Source organism: Bombina bombina, chromosome 7 (genome assembly GCF_027579735.1).
Source record: "Bombina bombina isolate aBomBom1 chromosome 7, aBomBom1.pri, whole genome shotgun sequence".
Classification (NCBI taxonomy): Eukaryota; Metazoa; Chordata; class Amphibia; order Anura; family Bombinatoridae; genus Bombina; species Bombina bombina.
In genome coordinates, this window is record NC_069505.1 from 642,770,293 (window position 1) to 642,796,135 (window position 25,843).

At 32.7% G+C, this 25,843-nt stretch overlaps 1 protein-coding gene across 2 annotated transcripts in view; it reads left to right on the plus strand.

The window, feature by feature from the left end:
* The first annotated feature begins 5,014 nt into the window (after positions 1 to 5,014).
* The window catches only part of VASP (vasodilator stimulated phosphoprotein), a 210,069-nt gene continuing 189,240 nt past the window's right edge, over positions 5,015 to 25,843 (plus strand). The window contains exon 1 of one of the 2 annotated variants that reach the window (XM_053688823.1): positions 5,015 to 5,437. In XM_053688823.1, coding sequence (XP_053544798.1) covers positions 5,433 to 5,437 — 5 coding nt within the window. In that variant the 5' untranslated portion in view covers positions 5,015 to 5,432. The remainder of the gene's footprint in view (positions 5,438 to 25,843) is intronic. The other variant, XM_053688822.1, reaches the window with a different exon arrangement.

Here is a 25,843-nt window from a genome sequence, read left to right on the forward strand (position 1 = left end):
TATATATATATTGTATTATCTGATATTATACTCACACCTATATATACTGTATATATTGTATTATCTGATATTATACTCACACCTATATATGCTGTATATATTGTATTATCTGATATTATACTCACACCTATATATACTGTATATATTGTATTATCTGATATTATACTCACACCTATATATACTGTATATATTGTATTATCTGATAATATACTCACACCTATATATACTGTATATATTGTATTATCTGATATTATACTCACACCTATATATACTGTATATATTGTATTATCTGATATTATACTCACACCTATATATACTGTATATATTGTATTATCTGATAATATACTCACACCTATATATACTGTATATATTGTATTATCTGATAATATACTCACACCTATATATATATATATATATATATATATATATATATATATATATATATTGTATTATCTGATATTATACTCACACCTATATATACTGTATATATTGTATTATCTGATATTATACTCACACCTATATATACTGTATATATTGTATTATCTGATATTATACTCACACCTATATATACTGTATATATTGTATTATCTGATAATATACTCACACCTATATATATATATATATATATATATATATATATATATTGTATTATCTGATAATATACTCACACCTATATATATATATATATATATATATATATATATATATATATATATATATATATATATATATATTGTATTATCTGATATTATACTCACACCTATATATATATATATATATACAATATATATATATTGTATTATCTGATATTATACTCACACCTATATATATTGTATATATTGTATTATCTGATAATATACTCACACCTATATATATATATATTGTATTATCTGATATTATACTCACACCTATATATATATATATATATATATATATATATATATTGTATTATCTGATAATATACTCACACCTATATATATATATATATATATATATATATATATTGTATTATCTGATAATATACTCACACCTATATATACTGTATATATTGTATTATCTGATAATATACTCACACCTATATATACTGTATATATTGTATTATCTGATAATATACTCACACCTATATATATATATATATATATATATTGTATTATCTGATAATATACTCACACCTATATATACTGTATATATTGTATTATCTGATAATATACTCACACCTATATATACTGTATATATTGTATTATCTGATATTATACTCACACCTATATATATATATTGTATTATCTGATATTATACTCACACCTATATATACTGTATATATTGTATTATCTGATAATATACTCACACCTATATATATATATATATATTGTATTATCTGATATTATACTCACACCTATATATATATATATATATATATATATATATTGTATTATCTGATATTATACTCACACCTTTATATATATATTTTATTATCTGATAATATACTCACACCTCTCTCTCTCTCTCTCTCTCTCTCTCTCTCTCTCTCTCTCTCTCTCTCTCTCTCTCTCTCTCTCTCTCTCTCTCTCTATATATATATATATATATATATATTGTATTATCTGATAATATACTCACACCTATATATATATATACACTGCTCAAAAAAATAAAGGGAACACTTAAACAACACAATGTATCTCCAAGTCAATCACACTTCTGTGAAATCAAACTGTCCACTTAGGAAGCAACACTGAGTGACAATCAATTTCACATGCTGTTGTGCAAATGGGATAGACAACAGGTGGAAATTATAGGCAATTAGCAAGACACCCCCAATAAAGGAGTGGTTCTGCAGGTGGTGACCACAGACCACTTCTCAGTTCCTATGCTTTCTGGCTGATGTTATGGTCACTTTTGAATGCTGGTGGTGCTTGCACTCTAGTGGTAGCATGAGACGGAGTCTACAACCCACACAAGTGGCTCAGGTAGTGCAGCTCATCCAGGATGGCACATCAGTGCGAGCTGTGGCAAGAAGGATTGCTGTGTCTGTCAGCGTAGTGTCCAGAGCATGGAGGCGCTACCAGGAGACAGGCCAGTACATCAGGAGACGTGGAGGAGGGCAACAACCCAGCAGCAGGACCGCTACCTCCGCCTTTGTGCAAGGAGGAACAGGAGGAGCACTGCCAGAGCCCTGCAAAATGACCTCCAGCAGGCCACAAATGTGCATGTGTCTGCTCAAACGGTCAGAAACAGACTCCATGAGGGTGGTATGAGGGCCCAACGTCGACAGGTGGGGGTTGTGCTTACAGCCCAGCACTGTGCAGGACGTTTGGCATTTGCCAGAGAACACCAAGATTGGCAAATTCGCCACTGGCGCCCTGTGCTCTTCACAGATGAAATCAGGTGCACACTGAGCACATTTGACAGACGTGACAGTCTGGAGACGCCGTGGAGAACGTTCTGCTGCCTGCAACATCCTCCAGCATGGCCAGTTTGGCAGTGGGTCAGTAATGGTGTGGGGTGGCATTTCTTTGAGGGGCCGAACAGCCCTCCATGTGCTCGCCAGAGGTAGCCTGACTGCCATTAGGTATCAAGATGAGATCCTCAGACCCCTTGTGAGACCATATGCTGGTGCGGTTGGCCCTGGGTTCCTCCTAATGCAAGACAATGCTAGACCTCATGTGGCTGGAGTGTGTCAGCAGTTCCTGCAAGATGAAGGCATTGATGCTATGGACTGGCCCTCCCGTTCCCCAGACCTGAATACAATTGAGCACATCTGGGACATCATGTCTCGCTCCATCCACCAACTTCACTTTGCACCACAGACTGTCCAGGAGTTGGTGGATGCTTTAGTCCAGGTCTGGGAGGAGATCCCTCAGGAGACCATCCGCCACCTCATCAGGAGCATGCACAGGCGTTGTAGGGAGGTCATACAGGCACGTGGAGGCCACACACACTACTGAGCCTCATTTTGACTTGTTTTAAGGACATTACATCAAAGTTGGATCTGCCTGTAGTGTGTTTTTCCACTTTAATTTTGAGTGTGACTCCAAATCCAGACCTCCATGGGTTGAAAATTTTGATTTCCATTTTTTAATTTTTGTGTGATTTTGTTGTCAGCACATTCAACTATGTAAAGAACAAAGTATTTAATAAGAATATTTTATTCATTCAGATCTAGGATGTGTTATTTTAGTGTTCCCTTTATTTTTTTGAGCAGTGTATATTGTATTATCTGATAATATACTCACATCTATATATATATTGTATTATCTGATAATATACTCACACCTATATATATATATATATATATATATATATATATATATATATATATATATATATATATATATAGTATTATCTGATAATATACTCACACCTATATACATATATTGTATTATCTGATAATATACTCACACCTATATATATATATATATATATTGTATTATCTGATAATATACTCACACCTATATATATATATATATATATATATATATATATATATATATATATATATATATAGTATTATCTGATAATATACTCACACCTATATACATATATTGTATTATCTGATAATATACTCACACCTATATATATATATATTGTATTATCTGATAATATACTCACACCTATATACATATATTGTATTATCTGATAATATACTCACACCTATATATATATATATTGTATTATCTGATAATATACTCACACCTATATATATATATATATATATATATATATATATATATATATATATATGTATATATATATATATTGTATTATCTGATAATATACTCACACCTATATATATATATATATATATATATATATATATATATATATTGTATTATCTGATAATATACTCACACCTATATATATATATATATATATATATATATATATATATTGTATTATCTGATAATATACTCACACCTATATATATATATATATATATATATATATATATATATATATATATATATATATATATATATAGTATTATCTGATAATATACTCACACCTATATATATATTGTATTATCTGATAATATACTCACACCTATATATATATATATATATATATATTGTATTATCTGATAATATACTCACACCTATATATATATATATATATATAGTATTATCTGATAATATACTCACACCTATATACATATATTGTATTATCTGATAATATACTCACACCTATATATATATTGTATTATCTGATAATATACTCACACCTATATATATATATATTGTATTATCTTATAATATACTCACACCTATATACATATATTGTATTATCTGATAATATACTCACACCTATATATATATTGTATTATCTGATAATATACTCACACCTATATATATATATATTGTATTATCTGATAATATACTCACACCTATATACATATATTGTATTATCTGATAATATACTCACACCTATATATATATTGTATTATCTGATAATATACTCACACCTATATATATATATATTGTATTATCTGATAATATACTCACACATATATATATATATATATATATATATATATATATATATATTGTATTATCTGATAATATACTCACACCTATATATATATTGTATTATCTGATCATATACTCACACCTATATATAGGAGACACACCAAGTACACAGACATAACTATCTAAGGGCAGGTCTTTAATTTACAAAGACACAAATATATGTGCATACCCCTGTATATATGTGTATAATATGCAAGAGAAACATTATTTACAAACAAATGCATTGTTTATAAATACAAAGTATAACCTGACACTGTATACAGTGTAACAATCTGAGAGTGCTGAGCACACCTACTGACCTATGCATCTGCCCATGACATGTGGCCTTCCTCTGCAGTTGCCCCCTGGGGGCAATATATACACCCAGGCTCTGGGGGATGGGGTGCTGCTCCAGCCTGTGGTGACATCATCACTGCATGGTATGTTGCCCCTTTAAGAAGGGCTGTGGCTTGTTGCCCCTTTAAGAGAGGGCAGAGCCTGTTAGACAGAGGAAGTGATAGAGTGTAATAGGGTCTGTTAGTGTGAGAGAGAGAGAGCAGGGGGGTAAATGAGAGGGGCAGAATATAACTGGGGGTAACAGCTGTGCAGGGAAAGTGAAGGGGCTGCTAGGGAGAAACAGGAAGAGACAGCGGGTGGGGAGAAGAAAGGGGTGGAGAGAGAGAGAGATAACAGAGAGGGGGAGGGAGAGGAGGAAGTTAGACAGACACATAGGAGAGTGTGAGAAACAGAGAGGGACAGAGAGAGAGGGGGGAAGGGAGAGAGTGTGAGAGACAGAGAGTGTGAGAGACAGAGAGTGTGAGAGACAGAGAGTGTGAGAGAGACATGTGACAGAGAGGGAGGCACAAGGACAGACAATCACAACTTCACACACTTCCTGGGTAGAGGAGGCAGCAGCTGAAAGTCCTCAACATGAGGTGAGTGGTTATATTGTACCTGAGTGTGTCACTGTGTGATACTGTGTGTGATACTGTGTGTCACTGTGTGTGATACTGTGTGTCACTGTGTGTGATACTGTGTGTGATACTGTGTCACTGTGTGTGTCACTGTGTGATACTGTGTGTCACTGTGTGTGATAATGTGTGTGATAATGTGTGTCACTGTGTGTGATACTGTGTGTCACTGTGTGTGATACTGTGTGTTACTGTGTGTGATACTGTGTCACTGTGTGTGTCACTGTGTGATACTGTGTGTCACTGTGTGTGATAATGTGTGTGATAATGTGTGTCACTGTGTGTGATACTGTGTGTGATACTGTGTGTTACTAGGTGTGCTACGTTACTGCATGATACTGTGTGTGCTACGTTACTTTATGATACTGTGTGTGACTGGGTGTGCTACGTTACTTTATAATACTGTATGTGACTGGGTGTGCTACGTTACTTTATAATACTGTATGTGACTGGGTGTGCTACGTTACTTTATGATACTGTGTGTGCTACGTTATTTTATGATACTGTGTGTGCTACGGTACTGTATGATACTGTGTGTGCTACGTTAATGTATGCTACTGGGTGTGTTACGTTAGTGTGTGATACTGTGTGTCAGTGTATGATACTGTGTGTTACGTTAGTGTGTGCTACGTTACTGCATGATACTGTGTGTTACGTTAGTGTGTGATACTGTGTGTCAGTGTATGATACTGTGTGTTACGTTAGTGTGTGCTACGTTACTGCATGATACTGTGTGTTACGTTAGTGTGAGATACTGTGTGTCAGTGGGAGATACTGTGTGTCAGTGGGAGATACTGTGTGTTACGTTAGTGTGTGCTACATTACTGCATGATACTGTGTGTTACGTTAGTGTGGGATACTGTGTGTCAGTGGGAGATACTGTGTGTCAGTGTGAGATATTGTGTGTGTTACTGGGTGTGCTACGTTACTGTATGATACTGTATGTGCTACCTTACAGTATGTGACTGGGTGTTATAATGTGTGAGATACTGTGTGTCAGTGTGTGATACTGTGTGTGTTACTGTGTATTACTGGGTGTGCTACGTTACTGTATGATACTGTATGTGCTACCTTACGGTATGATACTGTATGTGACTGGGTGTTATACGGTGTGTCAGTGTGTGATACTGTGTGTCAGCATTTGATACTGTGTGTGCTACATTACTGTATGATACTGTGTGTGCTACGTTACTGTATGATACTGTATGCTACTGGGTGTGTTACGTTAGTGTGTGATACTGTGTGTCAGTGTATGATACTGGGTGTGTTACGTTAGTGTGTGCTACGTTACTGTGTGATACTGTATGTCAGTGCGAGATACTGTGTGAGATACTGTGTGTCAGTGTGAAATACTGTGTGATACTGTATGTCAGTGTGTGTGATAGTGTGTCAGTGTGTGATACTGTCAGTTTGTATGTTACATTTCAGTATTATACTGTGAGTGTGTGATACTGTATGTCAGTGTTTGTGATACTGTATGTCAGTGTGTGATATTGACTGTCTGTGCTATACTGCGTGTCAGTATATTATACTGTGTCACTGTATGATATTGTGTGTTGCTCTGCGATATGTATTAATGTGTGTTACTGCACAATACTGTGTGTCTGTTTTATAGTGAATCTCTGTGATTTATAATATTTGTTATTGTATAACAAAACATAGTATCTTAGTGTTATATAGTGTGTACCTATGGGTTACAGCATTTCACAAAAGTGAATACACCCCTCACATTTTTGTAATTTTTTAAAATATCTTTTCATGTGACAACACTGAAGAAATGACACTTTGCTACAATGTAAAGTAGTGAGTGTACAGCCTGTATAACAGTGTAAATATTTTATTATATCTTTTCATGTGACAACACTGAAGAAATGACACTTTGCTACAATGTAAAGTAGTGAGTGTACAGCCTGTATAACAGTGTAAATATTTTATTATATCTTTTCATGTGACAACACTGAAGAAATGACACTTTGCTACAATGTAAAGTAGTGAGTGTACAGCCTGTATAACAGTGTAAATATTTTATTATATCTTTTCATGTGACAACACTGAAGAAATGACACTTTGCTACAATGTAAAGTAGTGAGTGTACAGCCTGTATAACAGTGTAAATATTTTATTATATCTTTTCATGTGACAACACTGAAGAAATGACACTTTACTACAATGTAAAGTAGTGATTGTACAGCCTGTATAACAGTGTAAATATTTTATTATTTCTTTTCATGTGACAACACTGAAGAAATGACACTTTGCTACAATGTAAAGTAGTGAGTGTACAGCCTGTATAACAGTGTAAATATTTTATTATATCTTTTCATGTGACAACACTGAAGAAATGACACTTTGTTACAATGTAAAGTAGTGAGTGTACAGCCTGTATAACAGTGTAACTATTTATTATATCTTTTCATGTGACAACACTGAAGAAATGACACTTTGTTACAATGTAAAGTAGTGAGTGTGCAGCCTGTATAACAGTGTAATATTTTATTATATCTTTTCATGTGACAACACTGAAGAAATGATACTTTACTACAATGTAAAGTAGTGAGTGTTCAGCCTGTATAACAGTGTAAATATTTTATTATATCTTTTCATGTGACAACACTGAAGAAATGACACTTTGCTACAATGTAAAGTAGTGAGTGTACAGTCTGTATAACAGTGTAAATATTGTATTATTTCTTTTCATGTGACAACACTGAAGAAATGACACTTTGCTACAATGTAAAGTAGTGAGTGAACAGTCTGTATAACAGTGTAAATATTTTATTATATCTTTTCATGTGACAACACTGAAGAAATGACACTTTGCTGCAATGTAAAGTAGTGAGTGTACAGCCTGTATAACAGTGTAAATATTTTATTATATCTTTTCATGTGACAACACTGAAGAAATGACACTTTGCTGCAATGTAAAGTAGTGAGTGTACAGCCTGTATAACAGTGTAAATATGTTATTATATCTTTTCATGTGACAACACTGAAGAAATGACACTTTACTACAATGTAAAGTAGTGAGTGTACAGCCTGTATAACAGTGTAAATATTTTATTATATCTTTTCATGTGACAACACAGAAGAAATGGCACTTTACTACAATGTAAAGTAGTGAGTGTACAGTCTGTATAACAGTGTAAATATTTTATTATATCTTTTCATGTGACAACACTGAAGAAATGACACTTTACTACAATGTAAAGTAGTGAGTGTACAGCCTGTATAACAGTGTAAATATTTATTATATATTTTCATGTGACAACACTGAAGAAATGACACTTTACTACAATGTAAAGTAGTGAGTGTACAGCCTGTATAACAGTGTAAATATTTATTATATCTTTTCATGTGACAACACTGAAGAAATGACACTTTGTTACAATGTAAAGTAGTGAGTGTACAGCCTGTATAACAGTGTAAATATTTTATTATTTCTTTTCATGTGACAACACTGAAGAAATGACACTTTACTACAATGTAAAGTAGTGATTGTACAGCCTGTATAACAGTGTAAATATTTTATTATATATTTTCATGTGACAACACTGAAGAAATGACACTTTGTTACAATGTAAAGTAGTGAGTGTACAGCCTGTATAACAGTGTAATATTTATTATATCTTTTCATGTGACAACACTGAAGAAATGACACTTTGCTACAATGTAAAGTAGTGAGTATACAGCCTGTATAACAGTGTAAATATTTTATTATATCTTTTCATGTGACAACACTGAAGAAATGACACTTTACTACAATGTAAAGTAGTGAGTATACAGCCTGTATAACAGTGTAAATATTTTATTATATCTTTTCATGTGACAACACTGAAGAAATGACACTTTACTACAATGTAAAGTAGTGAGTATACAGCCTGTATAACAGTGTAAATATTTTATTATATCTTTTCATGTGACAACACTGAAGAAATGACACTTTGCTACAATGTAAAGTAGTGAGTGTACAGCCTGTATAACAGTGTAAATATTTTATTATATCTTTTCATGTGACAACACTGAAGAAATGACACTTTACTACAATGTAAAGTAGTGAGTATACAGCCTGTATAACAGTGTAAATATTTTATTATATCTTTTCATGTGACAACACTGAGGAAATGACACTTTACTACAATGTAAAGTAGTGAGTGTACAGCCTGTATAACAGTGTAAATATTTATTATATCTTTTCATGTGACAACACTGAAGAAATGACACTTTACTACAATGTAAAGTAGTGAGTGTACAGCCTGTATAACAGTGTAAATATTTATTATATCTTTTCATGTGACAACACTGAAGAAATGACACTTTACTACAATGTAAAGTAGTGAGTGTACAGCCTGTATAACAGTGTAAATATTTTATTATATCTTTTCATGTGACAACACTGAAGAAATGACACATTACTACAATGTAAAGTAGTGAGTGGTACAGCCTGTATAACAGTGTAATATTGTATTATATCTTTTCATGTGACAACACTGAAGAAATGACACTTTACTACAATGTGAAGTAGTGAGTGTACAGCCTGTATAACAGTGTAAATATTTTATTATATCTTTTCATGTGACAACACTGAAGAAATGACACTTTGTTACAATGTAAAGTAGTGAGTGTACAGCCTGTATAACAGTGTAAATATTTATTATATCTTTTCATGTGACAACACTGAAGAAATGACACTTTGTTACAATGTAAAGTAGTGAGTATACAGCCTTTATAACAGTGTAAATATTTATTATATCTTTTCATGTGACAACACTGAAGAAATGACACTACAATATAAAGTAGTGAGTGTACAGCATGTATAACAGTGTAAATATTTATTATATCTTTTCATGTGACAACACTGAAGAAATGACACTTTGTTACAATGTAAAGTAGTGAGTGTACAGCCTGTATAACAGTGTAAATATTGTATTATTTCTTTTCATGTGACAACACTGAAGAAATGACACTTTGCTACAATGTAAAGTAATGAGTGTACAGCCTGTATAACAGTGTAAATATTTTATTATATCTTTTCATGTGACAGCACTGAAGAAATGACACTTTACTACAATGTAAAGTAGTGAGTGTACAGCCTGTATAACAGTGTAAATATTTATTATATCTTTTCATGTGACAACACTGAAGAAATGACACTTTGCTACAATGTAAGTAGTGAGTGTACAGCCTATATAACAGTGTAAATATTTTATTATATCTTTTCATGTGACAACACTGAAGAAATGACACTTTACTACAATGTAAAGTAGTGAGTATACAGCCTGTATAACAGTGTAAATATTTATTATATCTTTTCATGTGACAACACTGAAGAAATGACACTTTGTTACAATGTAAAGTAGTGAGTGTACAGCCTGTATATAACAGTGTAAATATTTTATTATATATTTTCATGTGACAACACTGAAGAAGAAATGACACTTTGCTACAATGTAAAGTAGTGAGTGTACAGCCTGTATAACAGTGTAAATATTTTATTATATCTTTTCATGTGACAACACTGAAGAAATGACACTACAATATAAAGTAGTGAGTGTACAGCATGTATAACAGTGTAAATATTTATTATATCTTTTCATGTGACAACACTGAAGAAATGACACTTTGTTACAATGTAAAGTAGTGAGTGTACAGCCTGTATAACAGTGTAAATATTTTATATATATTTTCATGTGACAACACTGAAGAAATGACACTTTATTACAATGTAAAGTAGTGAGTGTACAGCCTGTATAACAGTGTAAATATTTTATTATATCTTTTCATGTGACAACACTGAAGAAATGACACTTTACTACAATGTAAAGTAGTGAGTGTACAGCCTGTATAACAGTGTAAATATTTTATTATATCTTTTCATGTGACAACACTGAAGAAATGACACTTTACTACAATGTAAAGTAGTGAGTGTACAGCCTGTATAACAGTGTAAATATTTTATTATATCTTTTCATGTGACAACACTGAAGAAATGACACTTTGCTACAATGTAAAGTAGTGAGTGTACAGCCTGTATAACAGTGTAAATATTTTATTATATCTTTTCATGTGACAACACTGAAGAACTGACACTTTGCTACAATGTAAAGTAGTGAGTGTACAGCCTGTATAACAGTGTAAATATTTATTATATCTTTTTATGTGACAACACTGAAGAAATGACACTTTGCTACAATGTAAAGTAGTGAGTGTACAGCCTGTATAACAGTGTAAATATTTTATTATATCTTTTCATGTGACAACACTGAAGAAATGACACTTTGCTACACTGTAAAGTAGTGAGTGTACAGCCTGTATAACAGTGTAAATATTTTATTATATCTTTTCATGTGACAACACTGAAGAAATGACACTTTACTACAATGTAAAGTAGTGAGTGTACAGCCTGTATAACAGTGTATAGTAGTGAGTGTACAGCCTGTATAACAGTGTAAATATTTATTATCTCTTTTCATGTGACAACACTGAAGAAATGACACTACAATGTAAAGTAGTGAGTGTACAGCCTGTATAACAGTGTAAATATTTATTATATCTTTTCATGTGACAACACTGAAGAAATGACACTTAGCTACAATGTAAAGTAGTGATTGTACAGCCTGTATAACAGTGTAAATATTTTATTATATCTTTTCATGTGACAACACTGAAGAAATGACACTTTGCTACAATGTAAAGTAGTGATTGTACAGCCTGTATAACAGTGTAAATATTTTATTATAGCTTTTCATGTGACAACACTGAAGAAATGACACTTTGCTACAATGTAAAGTAGTGAGTGCACAGCCTGTATAACAGTGTAAATATTTTATTATATCTTTTCATGTGACAACACTGAAGAAATGACACTTTACTACAATGTAAAGTAGTGAGTGTACAGCCTGTATAACAGTGTAAATATTTATTATCTCTTTTCATGTGACAACACTGAAGAAATGACACTTAGCTACAATGTAAAGTAGAGAGTGTACAGCCTGTATAACAGTGTAATATTTATTATATCTTTTCATGTGACAACACTGAAGAAGTTACACTTTGCTACAATGTAAAGTAGTGAGTGTACAGCCTGTATAACAGTGTAAATATTTATTATATCTTTTCATGTGACAACACTGAAGAAATGACACCTTGCTACAATGTAAAGTAGTGAGTGTACAGCCTGTATAACAGTGTAAATATTTATTATATCTTTTCATGTGACAGCACTGAAGAAATGACACTTTGCTACAATGTAACGTAGTGAGTGTGCAGCCTGTATAACAGTGTAAATATTTATTATATCTTTTCATGTGACAGCACTGAGGAAATGACACTTTACTACAATGTAAAGTAGTGAGTGTACAGCCTGTATAACAGTGTAAATATTTATTATATCTTTACATGTGACAACACTGAAGAAATGACACTTTGTTACAATGTAAAGTAGTGAGTGTACAGCCTGTATAACAGTGTAAATATTTATTATATCTTTTCATGTAACAACACTGAAGAAATGACACTTTACTACAATGTAAAGTAGTGAGTGTACAGCCTGTATAACAGTGTAAATATTTAATTATATCTTTTCATGTGACAACACTGAAGAAATGACACTTTGCTACAATGTAAAGTAGTGAGTATACAGCCTTTATAACAGTGTAAATATTTATTATATCTTTTCATGTGACAACACTGAAGAAATGACACTACAATATAAAGTAGTGAGTGTACAGCATGTATAACAGTGTAAATATTTATTATATCTTTTCATGTGACAACACTGAAGAAATGACACTTTGTTACAATGTAAAGTAGTGAGTGTACAGCCTGTATAACAGTGTAAATATTGTATTATTTCTTTTCATGTGACAACACTGAAGAAATGACACTTTGCTACAATGTAAAGTAGTGAGTGTACAGCCTGTATAACAGTGTAATATTTATTATATCTTTTCCTGTGACAACACTGAAGAAATGACACTTTGTTACAATGTAAAGTAGTGAGTGTACAGCCTGTATAACAGTGTAAATATTTTATTATATCTTTTCATGTGACAACACTGAAGAAATGACACTTTGCTACAATGTAAAGTAGTGAGTGTACAGCCTGTATAAAAGTGTAAATATTTATTATATCTTTTCATGTGACAACACTGAAGAAATGACACTTTGTTACAATGTAAAGTAGTGAGTGTACAGCCTGTATAACAGTGTAAATATTTTATTATATCTTTTCATGTGACAACACTGAAGAAATGACACTTTGCTACAATGTAAAGTAGTGAGTGTACAGCCTGTATAACAGTGTAAATATTTTATTATATATTTTCATGTGACAACACTGAAGAAGAAATGACACTTTGCTACAATGTAAAGTAGTGAGTGTACAGCCTGTATAACAGTGTAAATATTTTATTATATCTTTTCATGTGACAACACTGAAGAAATGACACTTTGTTACAATGTAAAGTAGTGAGTATACAGCCTTTATAACAGTGTAAATATTTATTATATCTTTTCATGTGACAACACTGAAGAAATGACACTACAATATAAAGTAGTGAGTGTACAGCATGTATAACAGTGTAAATATTTATTATATCTTTTCATGTGACAACACTGAAGAAATGACACTTTGTTACAATGTAAAGTAGTGAGTGTACAGCCTGTATAACAGTGTAAATATTTTATTATTTCTTTTCATGTGACAACACTGAAGAAATGACACTTTGCTACAATGTAAAGTAATGAGTGTACAGCCTGTATAACAGTGTAAATATTTTATTATATCTTTTCATGTGACAGCACTGAAGAAATGACACTTTACTACAATGTAAAGTAGTGAGTATACAGCCTGTATAACAGTGTAAATATTTATTATATCTTTTCATGTGACAACACTGAAGAAATGACACTTTGTTACAATGTAAAGTAGTGAGTGTACAGCCTGTATATAACAGTGTAAATATTTTATTATATATTTTCATGTGACAACACTGAAGAAGAAATGACACTTTGCTACAATGTAAAGTAGTGAGTGTACAGCCTGTATAACAGTGTAAATATTTTATTATATCTTTTCATGTGACAGCACTGAAGAAATGACACTTTACTACAATGTAAAGTAGTGAGTGTACAGCCTGTATAACAGTGTAAATATTTTATTATATCTTTTCATGTGACAACACTGAAGAAATAACACTTTACTACAATGTAAAGTAGTGAGTGTACAGCCTGTATAACAGTGTAAATATTTTATTATATCTTTTCATGTGACAACACTGAAGAAATGACACTTTGCTACAATGTAAAGTAGTGAGTGTACAGCCTGTATAACAGTGTAAATATTTTATATATATTTTCATGTGACAACACTGAAGAAATGACACTTTATTACAATGTAAAGTAGTGAGTGTACAGCCTGTATAACAGTGTAAATATTTTATATATATTTTCATGTGACAACACTGAAGAAATGACACTTTGCTACAATGTAAAGTAGTGAGTGTACAGCCTGTATAACAGTGTAAATATTTTATTATATCTTTTCATGTGACAACACTGAAGAAATGACACTTTGCTACAATGTAAAGTAGTGAGTGTACAGCCTGTATAACAGTGTAAATATTTTATTATATCTTTTCATGTGACAACACTGAAGAACTGACACTTTGCTACAATGTAAAGTAGTGAGTGTACAGCCTGTATAACAGTGTAAATATTTTATTATATCTTTTCATGTGACAACACTGAAGAAAGGACACTTTGTTACAATGTAAAGTAGTGAGTATACAGCCTTTATAACAGTGTAAATATTTATTATATCTTTTCATGTGACAACACTGAAGAAATGACACTACAATATAAAGTAGTGAGTGTACAGCCTGTATAACAGTGTAAATATTTTATTATTTCTTTTCATGTGACAACACTGAAGAAATGACACTTTGCTACAATGTAAAGTAATGAGTGTACAGCCTGTATAACAGTGTAAATATTTTATTATATCTTTTCATGTGACAGCACTGAAGAAATGACACTTTACTACAATGTAAAGTAGTGAGTATACAGCCTGTATAACAGTGTAAATATTTATTATATCTTTTCATGTGACAACACTGAAGAAATGACACTTTGTTACAATGTAAAGTAGTGAGTGTACAGCCTGTATATAACAGTGTAAATATTTTATTATATATTTTCATGTGACAACACTGAAGAAGAAATGACACTTTGCTACAATGTAAAGTAGTGAGTGTACAGCCTGTATAACAGTGTAAATATTTTATTATATCTTTTCATGTGACAACACTGAAGAAATAACACTTTACTACAATGTAAAGTAGTGAGTGTACAGCCTGTATAACAGTGTAAATATTTTATTATATCTTTTCATGTGACAACACTGAAGAAATGACACTTTGCTACAATGTAAAGTAGTGAGTGTACAGCCTGTATAACAGTGTAAATATTTTATATATATTTTCATGTGACAACACTGAAGAAATGACACTTTATTACAATGTAAAGTAGTGAGTGTACAGCCTGTATAACAGTGTAAATATTTTATATATATTTTCATGTGACAACACTGAAGAAATGACACTTTGCTACAATGCAAAGTAGTGAGTGTACAGCCTGTATAACAGTGTAAATATTTTATTATATCTTTTCATGTGACAACACTGAAGAAATGACACTTTACTACAATGTAAAGTAGTGAGTGTACAGCCTGTATAACAGTGTAAATATTTTATTATATCTTTTCATGTGACAACACTGAAGAAATGACACTTTGCTACAATGTAAAGTAGTGAGTGTACAGCCTGTATAACAGTGTAAATATTTTATTATATCTTTTCATGTGACAACACTGAAGAACTGACACTTTGCTACAATGTAAAGTAGTGAGTGTACAGCCTGTATAACAGTGTAAATATTTTATTATATCTTTTCATGTGACAACACTGAAGAAATGACACTTTACTACAATGTAAAGTAGTGAGTGTACAGCCTGTATAACAGTGTAAATATTTTATTATATCTTTTCATGTGACAACACTGAAGAAATGACACTTTACTACAATGTAAAGTAGTGAGTGTACAGCCTGTATAACAGTGTAAATATTTATTATCTCTTTTCATGTGACAACACTGAAGAAATGACACTACAATGTAAAGTAGTGAGTGTACAGCCTGTATAACAGTGTAAATATTTATTATATCTTTTCATGTGACAACACTGAAGAAATGACACTTAGCTACAATGTAAAGTAGTGATTGTACAGCCTGTATAACAGTGTAAATATTTTATTATAGCTTTTCATGTGACAACACTGAAGAAATGACACTTTGCTACAATGTAAAGTAGTGAGTGTACAGCCTGTATAACAGTGTAAATATTTTATTATATCTTTTCATGTGACAACACTGAAGAAATGACACTTTACTACAATGTAAAGTAGTGAGTGTACAGCCTGTATAACAGTGTAAATATTTATTATCTCTTTTCATGTGACAACACTGAAGAAATGACACTTAGCTACAATGTAAAGTAGTGAGTGTACAGCCTGTATAACAGTGTAATATTTATTATATCTTTTCATGTGACAACACTGAAGAAGTTACACTTTGCTACAATGTAAAGTAGTGAGTGTACAGCCTGTATAACAGTGTAAATATTTATTATATCTTTTCATGTGACAGCACTGAAGAAATGACACTTTGCTACAATGTAACGTAGTGAGTGTGCAGCCTGTATAACAGTGTAAATATTTATTATATCTTTTCATGTGACAGCACTGAGGAAATGACACTTTACTACAATGTAAAGTAGTGAGTGTACAGCCTGTATAACAGTGTAAATATTTATTATATCTTTACATGTGACAACACTGAAGAAATGACACTTTGTTACAATGTAAAGTAGTGAGTGTACAGCCTGTATAACAGTGTAAATATTTTATTATATCTTTTCATGTGACAACACTGAAGAAATGACACTTTACTACAATGTAAAGTAGTGAGTGTACAGCCTGTATAACAGTGTAAATTTGCTGTGCCCTGAAAATAACTCGACACACAGCCATTAATGTCTAAACCATTGGCAACAAAAGTACACCCCTAAGTGGAAATGTCCAAATTGGGCCCAATTAGCCATTTTCCCTCCCCGGTGTCATGTGACTCATTAGTTTTACAAGGTCTCAGGTGTAAATGGGGAGCAGGTGTGTTAAATCTGTTGTTATCGCTCTCACGCTCCATCATACTGGTCACTGGAAATTCAACATGGCACCTCATGGCAAAGAACTCTATGAGAATCTGAAAAAAATAATTTTTGCTCTACATAAAGCTGGCCTAGGCTGTAAGAAGATTGCCAAGACCCTGAAACTGAGCTGCAGCATGGTGGGCAAGACCATACAGCGGTTTCACAAGGCAGGTTACACTCAGAGCAGGCCTCGCCATGGTTGACCAAAGAAGTCGAGTGCACGTGGTCAGCGTCATATACAGAGATTGTCTTTGGGAAATAGACGTATGAGTGCTGCTAGCATTGCTGCCAAGGTTGAAGGGGTGTGGGGTCAGCCTGTCAGTGCTCGGACCATATGCCGCACACTGCATCAAATTGGTCTGCATGGCTGTCATCCCAAAAGGAAGCCTCTACTAAAGATGATGCACAAGAAAGGCAGAAAACAGTTTGCTGAAGCCAAGCAGACTAAGGACATGGATTACTGGAACCATGTCCTCTGGTCTAATGATAAACATATTTGGTTCAGATGGTGTCAAGCGTGTGTGGCGGCAACCAGGTGAGGAGTACAAAGACAAGTGTGTCTTGCCTACAGTCAAGCATGGTGGTGGGAGTGTCATAGTCTGGCTCTGCATGAGTGAGTGCTGCCGGCACTGGGGAGCTACAGTTCATTGAGGAAACCATGAATGCCAACATGTACTGTGACATACTGAAGCAGAGAATGATTTCCTCCCTTCAGAGACTGGGCCCCAGGGCAATATTCCAACATAATAACAACCCCAAACACACCTCCAAGACGACCATTGCCTTGCTAAAGAAGCTGAGGGTAAAGGTGATGGACTGGCCAAGCATGTCTCCAGACCTAAACCCTATTGAGCATCTGTGGGGCATCCTCAAACGGAAGGTGGGGGAGCGCAAGGTCTCTAACAGCCACCAACTCTGTGATGTCATCATGGAGGAGTGTAAGAGGACTCCAGTGGCAACCTGTGAAGCTCTGGTGAACTCCATGCCCAAGAGGGTTAAGGCAGTGCTGGAAAATAATGGTGGCCACACAAAATATTGGCACATTGGGCCCAATTTGGACATTTCCACTTAGGGGTGTACTCACTTTTGTTGCCAACAGTTTAGACATTAATGGCTGTGTGTTGAGTTATTTTGAGGGGACTAGTAATGAAGTAATGTGTACAGCGCCAATACAGGCTAAGGGATAAATATAAACACTAAAAGATGAAATGTATACCTGCTAAGGCTAAAAAGGATTTAATACAAATAAAATAGTATTGGTAACAATAATGAATAAAAACAATGGTAAGGTGGAGTAATCTCTGAAAAACTCACAATGTGTAAATGACAATTGGATCCAAGGGTGTGAGAAAACTAAAATAATGATATTGTGAAATCCACGTGTAAGTGCGAATACACAAATAAGCAAAGTGTTTATGCAGCATAAATGTGCAACATAAATGGGCATAAATGTGCAGAGTGTTTTTACAGCATAGGTGAGCGGCCAAGTGTGATAATAAAATTATGAACACTGTGTGTAAAATAAAAAAGAATCAATTCACAAACTAATAATCAAAAATTCACAAAAAATAATAATATGAATAGTCCTGATAACACTGCAGTGCAAAAAGGAAAAAAGAACAAAAAATGAACAAAAATAAGTCACAGGTGAGTTGATACCAATGAGTGACAAATGTGGAAAAAGGATGAGGTGACACAAGGCAAAAAAGAAAAATTATATGTGGAAAAAATAGATAAAAAAATCCAGTGAAAAACAAAAAACCAAAATGATGTTCAACAAATGTTAATAAAGATCAAAAAAGAACAAAAGGGGTGTTGTAATCCAAATAACAGTAAATTAGAAATGGAATCACATGAAGGAACCTTGAATCCTGAGGGGGAGAGTCCTCAGGACTTGTTACGCTATGTTAATCCTTTTTCTACAGGGACATTTCTAGGACATTGGACAAAGAGCTGACCGTTGTTAGGATTCACCTGTGAACTCTCCCCCTCAGGATTCAAGGTTCCTTCATGTGATTCCATTTCTAATTTACTGTTATTTGGATTACAACACCCCTTTTGTTCTTTTTTGATCTTTATTAACATTTGTTGAACATCATTTTGGTTTTTTGTTTTTCACTGGATTTTTTTATCTATTTTTTCCACATATAATTTTTCTTTTTTGCCTTGTGTCACCTCATCCTTTTTCCACATTTGTCACTCATTGGTATCAACTCACCTGTGACTTATTTTTGTTCATTTTTTGTTCTTTTTTCCTTTTTGCACTGCAGTGTTATCAGGACTATTCATATTATTATTTTTTGTGAATTTTTGATTATTAGTTTGTGAATTGATTCTTTTTTATTTTACACACAGTGTTCATAATTTTATTATCACACTTGGCCGCTCACCTATGCTGTAAAAACACTCTGCACATTTATGCCCATTTATGTTGCACATTTATGCTGCATAAACACTTTGCTTATTTGTGTATTCGCACTTACACGTGGATTTCACAATATCATTATTTTAGTTTTCTCACACCCTTGGATCCAATTGTCATTTACACATTGTGAGTTTTTCAGAGATTACTCCACCTTACCATTGTTTTTATTCATTATTGTTACCAATACTATTTTATTTGTATTAAATCCTTTTTAGCCTTAGCAGGTATACATTTCATCTTTTAGTGTTTATATTTATCCCTTAGCCTGTATTGGCGCTGTACACATTACTTCATTACTAGTTCTTTTCCTTGGGGGTTGGTTAGACCCTTCATTTGTATTCAGCTTAAGGGATTGTCTTAGCGCTTGGCTACCACACCTTATTTTGAGGGGACAGCAAATTTACAGTTATACAGGCTGTACACTCACTACTTTACATTGTAACAAAGTGTCATTTCTTCAGTGTTTTCACATGAAAAGATATAATAAAATATTTACACTGTTATACAGGCTGTACACTCACTACTTTACATTGTAGTAAAGTGTCATTTCTTCTGTGTTGTCACATGAAAAGATATAATAAATATTTACACTGTTATACAGGCTGTACACTCACTACTTTACATTGTAGTAAAGTGTCATTTCTTCAGTGTTGTCACATGAAAAGATATAATAAATATTTACACTGTTATACAGGCTGTACACTCACTACTTTACATTGTAACAAAGTGTCATTTCTTCAGTGTTGTCACATGAAAAGATATAATAAAATATTTACACTGTTATACAGACTGTACACTCACTACTTTACATTGTAGCAAAGTGTCATTTCTTCAGTGTTGTCACATGAAAAGATATAATAAAATATTTACACTGTTATACAGGCTGTACACTCACTACTTTACATTGTAGTGTCATTTCTTCAGTGTTGTCACATGAAAATATATAATAAAATATTTACACTGTTATACAGACTGTACACTCACTACTTTACATTGTAACAAAGTGTCATTTCTTCAGTGTTGTCACATGAAAAGATATAATAAATATTTACACTGTTATACAGGCTGTACGCTCACTACTTTACATTGTAGTAAAGTGTCATTTCTTCAGTGTTGTCACATGAAAATATATAATAAAATATTTACACTGTTATACAGGCTGTACACTCACTACTTTACATTGTAGCAAAGTGTCATTTCTTCAGTGTTGTCACATGAAAAGATATAATAAAATATTTACACTGTTATACAGGCTGTACACTCACTACTTTACATTGTAGCAAAGTGTCATTTCTTCTTCAGTGTTGTCACATGAAAAGATATTATAAAATATTTACACTGTTATACAGGCTGTACACTCACTACTTTACATTATAGCAAAGTGTCATTTCTTCAGTGTTGTCACATGAAAAGATATAATAAATATTTACACTGTTATACAGGCTGTTCACTCACTACTTTACATTGTAACAAAGTGTCATTTCTTCAGTGTTGTCACATGAAAAGATATAATAAAATATTTACACTGTTATACAGGCTGTACACTCACTACTTTACATTGTAACAAAGTGTCATTTCTTCAGTTTTGTCACATGAAAAGATATAATAAATATTTACACTGTTATACAGGCTGTACACTCACTACTTTACATTGTAGTAAAGTGTCATTTCTTCAGTGTTGTCACATGAAAAGATATAATAAAATATTTACACTGTTATACAGGCTGTACACTCACTACTTTACATTGTAACAAAGTGTCATTTCTTCAGTGTTGTCACATGAAAAGATATAATAAATATTTACACTGTTATACAGGCTGTACACTCACTACTTTACATTGTAGTAAAGTGTCATTTCTTCAGTGTTGTCACATGAAAAGATATAATAAAATATTTACACTGTTATACAGGCTGTACACTCACTACTTTACATTGTAGTAAAGTGTCATTTCTTCAGTGTTGTCACATGAAAAGATATAATAAAATATTTACACTGTTATACAGGCTGTACACTCACTACTTTACAGTGTAGCAAAGTGTCCTTTCTTCAGTGTTGTCACATGAAAAGAAATAATAAAATATTTACACTGTTATACAGGCTGTACACTCACTACTTTACATTGTAGCAAAGTGTAATTTCTTCAGTGTTGTCACATGAAAAGATATAATAAAATATTTACACTGTTATACAGGCTGTACACTCACTACTTTACATTGTAGCAAAGTGTCATTTCTTCAGTGTTGTCACATGAAAAGATATAATAAATATTTACACTGTTATACAGGCTGTACACTCACTACTTTACATTGTAACAAAGTGTAATTTCTTCAGTGCTGTCACATGAAAAGATATAATAAAATATTTACACTGTTATACAGGCTGTACACTCACTACTTTACATTGTAACAAAGTGTCATTTCTTCAGTGTTGTCACATGAAAAGATATAATAAAATATTTACACTGCTATACAGGCTGTACACTCACTACTTTACATTGTAGTGTCATTTCTTCAGTGTTGTCACATGAAAAGATATAATAAATATTTACACTGTTATACAGGCTGTACACTCACTACTTTACATTGTAACAAAGTGTCATTTCTTCAGTGTTGTCACATGAAAAGATATAATAAAATATTTACACTGTTATACAGGCTGTATACTCACTACTTTACATTGTAGCAAAGTGTCATTTCTTCAGTGTTGTCACATGAAAAGATATAATAAAATATTTACACTGTTATACAGGCTGTATACTCACTACTTTACATTGTAGCAAAGTGTCATTTCTTCAGTGTTGTCAGGTGAAAAGATATAATAAAATATTTACACTGTTATACAGGCTGTACACTCACTACTTTACATTGTAGCAAAGTGTCATTTCTTCAGTGCTGTCACATTAAAATATATAATAAAATATTTACAAAAATGTGAGGCGTGTACTCACTTTTGTAAGATACTGTATATTGTATCTCAGTCAGTTAAAGTGTGTGCTACTGTTTGTGTGATATGGTGTGTCAGTAAGTTTTAGTGCATCTCAATAAGTTGTGTGTGACTGTGTGATAGTAAATTGTATCTTAGTATGTGCCTGTGGGTTATATTTTATCTTAGTTAGCTTATAGTGTATATAACTGTGTGATACTGTATTTTAGTAAGTTATTGTGTGTGTGGTGCTACTTTGATACTGAATTAGTGTGTTTAAATTGTATTTGAGAATGTCCTAAGTTATTGTGTTTGTGTTACTGTGTGATATTGTGTCAGTGTGTTATATGTTAGGTCTGTATATCAAGTAGCTATAGTGTGTGTTACTGTATCAGTGTGTTATACTGTATGTCTGTATAGCAAGGAGCTATAGTGTGTGTTACTGTATCAGTGTGTTATATGGTATGTCTGTATATAAAGTAGCTATAGTGTGTGTTACTGTATCAGTGTGTTATATGGTATGTCTGTATATCAAGTAGCTATAGTGTGTGTTACTGTATCAGTGTGTTATATGGTATGTCTGTATAGCAAGGAGTTATAGTGTGTGTTACTGTATCAATGTTTTATATAGTATGTATGTATAGCAAGGAGTTATAGTGTGTGTTACTGTATCAGTGTGTTATATAGTATGTATGTATAGCAAGGAGTTATAGTGTGTGTTACTGTATCAGTGTGTTATATAGTATGTCTGTATATCAAGGAGTTATAGTGTGTGTTACTGTATCAGTGTGTTATATAGTATGTATGTATAGCAAGGAGTTATAGTGTGTGTTACTGTATCAGTGTGTTATATAGTATGTCTGTATAGCATGAGCTATAGTGTGTGTTACTGTATCAGTGTCTTATATAGTATGTCTGTGTGTTACTGTATCAGTGTGTTATATAGTATGTCTGTATATCAAGTAATTTATATAGTGTGTGTTACTGTATCAGTGTGTTATATGGTATGTCTGTATATCAAGTAGCTATAGTGTGTGTTACTGTATCAGTGTGTTATATGGTATGTCTGTATAGCAAGGAGTTATAGTGTGTGTTACTGTATCAGTGTGTTATATGGTATGTCTGTATAGCAAGGAGCTATAGTGTGTGTTACTGTATCAGTGTGTTATATAGTATGTCTGTATAGCAAGGAGTTATAGTGTGTGTTACTGTATCAGTGTGTTATATGGTATGTCTGTATATCAAGTAGCTATAGTGTGTGTTACTGTATCAGTGTGTTATATGGTATGTCTGTATAGCAAGGAGTTATAGTGTGTGTTACTGTATCAGTGTGTTATATGGTATGTCTGTATAGCAAGGAGCTATAGTGTGTGTTACTGTATCAGTGTGTTATATTCTATGTCTGTATAGCAAGGAGTTATAGTGTGTGTTACTGTATCAGTGTGTTATATTGTATGTCTGTATATCAAGTAGCTATAGTGTGTGTTACTGTATCAGTGTGTTATACTGTATGTCTGTATATCAAGTAGCTATAGTGTGTGTTACTGTATCAGTATGTTATACTGTATGTCTGTATATCAAGTAGCTATAGTGTGTGTTACTGTATCAGTGTGTTATATAGTATGTCTGTATAGCAAGGAGTTATATAGTGTGTGTTACTGTATCAGTGTGTTATACTGTATGTCCGTATAGCAAGGAGTTATAGTGTGTGTTACTGTATCAGTGTGTTATATTGTATGTCTGTATAGCATGAGCTATAGTGTGTGTTACTGTATCAGTGTCTTATATAGTATGTCTGTGTGTTACTGTATCAGTGTGTTATATGGTATGTCTGTATATCAAGTAACTATAGTGTGTTACTGTATTAGTGTGTTATATAGTATGTCTGTATAGCAAGGAGTTATAGTGTGTGTTACTGTATCAGTGTATTATATATTATGTCTGTATAGCAAGGAGCTATAGTGTGTGTTACTGTATCAGTGTATTATATATTATGTCTGTATATCAAGTAGCTATAGTGTGTTACTGTATCAGTGTGTTATATTGTATGTCTGTATAGCAAGGAGCTATAGTGTGTGTTACTGTATCAGTGTGTTATATTGTATGTCTGTATAGCAAGGAGCTATAGTGTGTGTTACTGTATCAGTGTGTTATATAGTATGTATGTATAGCAAGGAGTTATAGTGTGTGTTACTGTATCAGTGTGTTATACTGTATGTCTGTATAGCAAGGAGTTATAGTGTGTGTTACTGTATCAGTGTGTTATACTGTATGTCTGTATAGCAAGTAGCTATAGTGTGTGTTACTGTATCAGTGTGTTATATAGTATGTCTGTATGTATAGCAAGGAGTTATAGTGTGTGTTACTGTATCAGTGTGTTATACTGTATGTCTGTATAGCAAGGAACTATAGTGTGTGTTACTGTATCAGTGTGTTATATAGTATGTCTGTATAGCAAGGAGTTATAGTGTGTGTTACTGTATCAGTGTGTTATACTGTATGTCTGTATAGCAAGGAACTATAGTGTGTGTTACTGTATCAGTGTGTTATATAGTATGTCTGTCTGTATAGCAAGGAGCTATAGTGTGTTACTGTATCAGTGTGTTATATAATATGTCTGTATAGCAAGGAGTTATAGTGTGTGTTACTGTATCAGTGTGTTATACTGTATGTCTGTATATCAAGTAGCTATAGTGTGTTACTGTATCAGTGTGTTATACTGTATGTCTGTATAGCATGAGCTATAGTGTGTGTTACTGTATC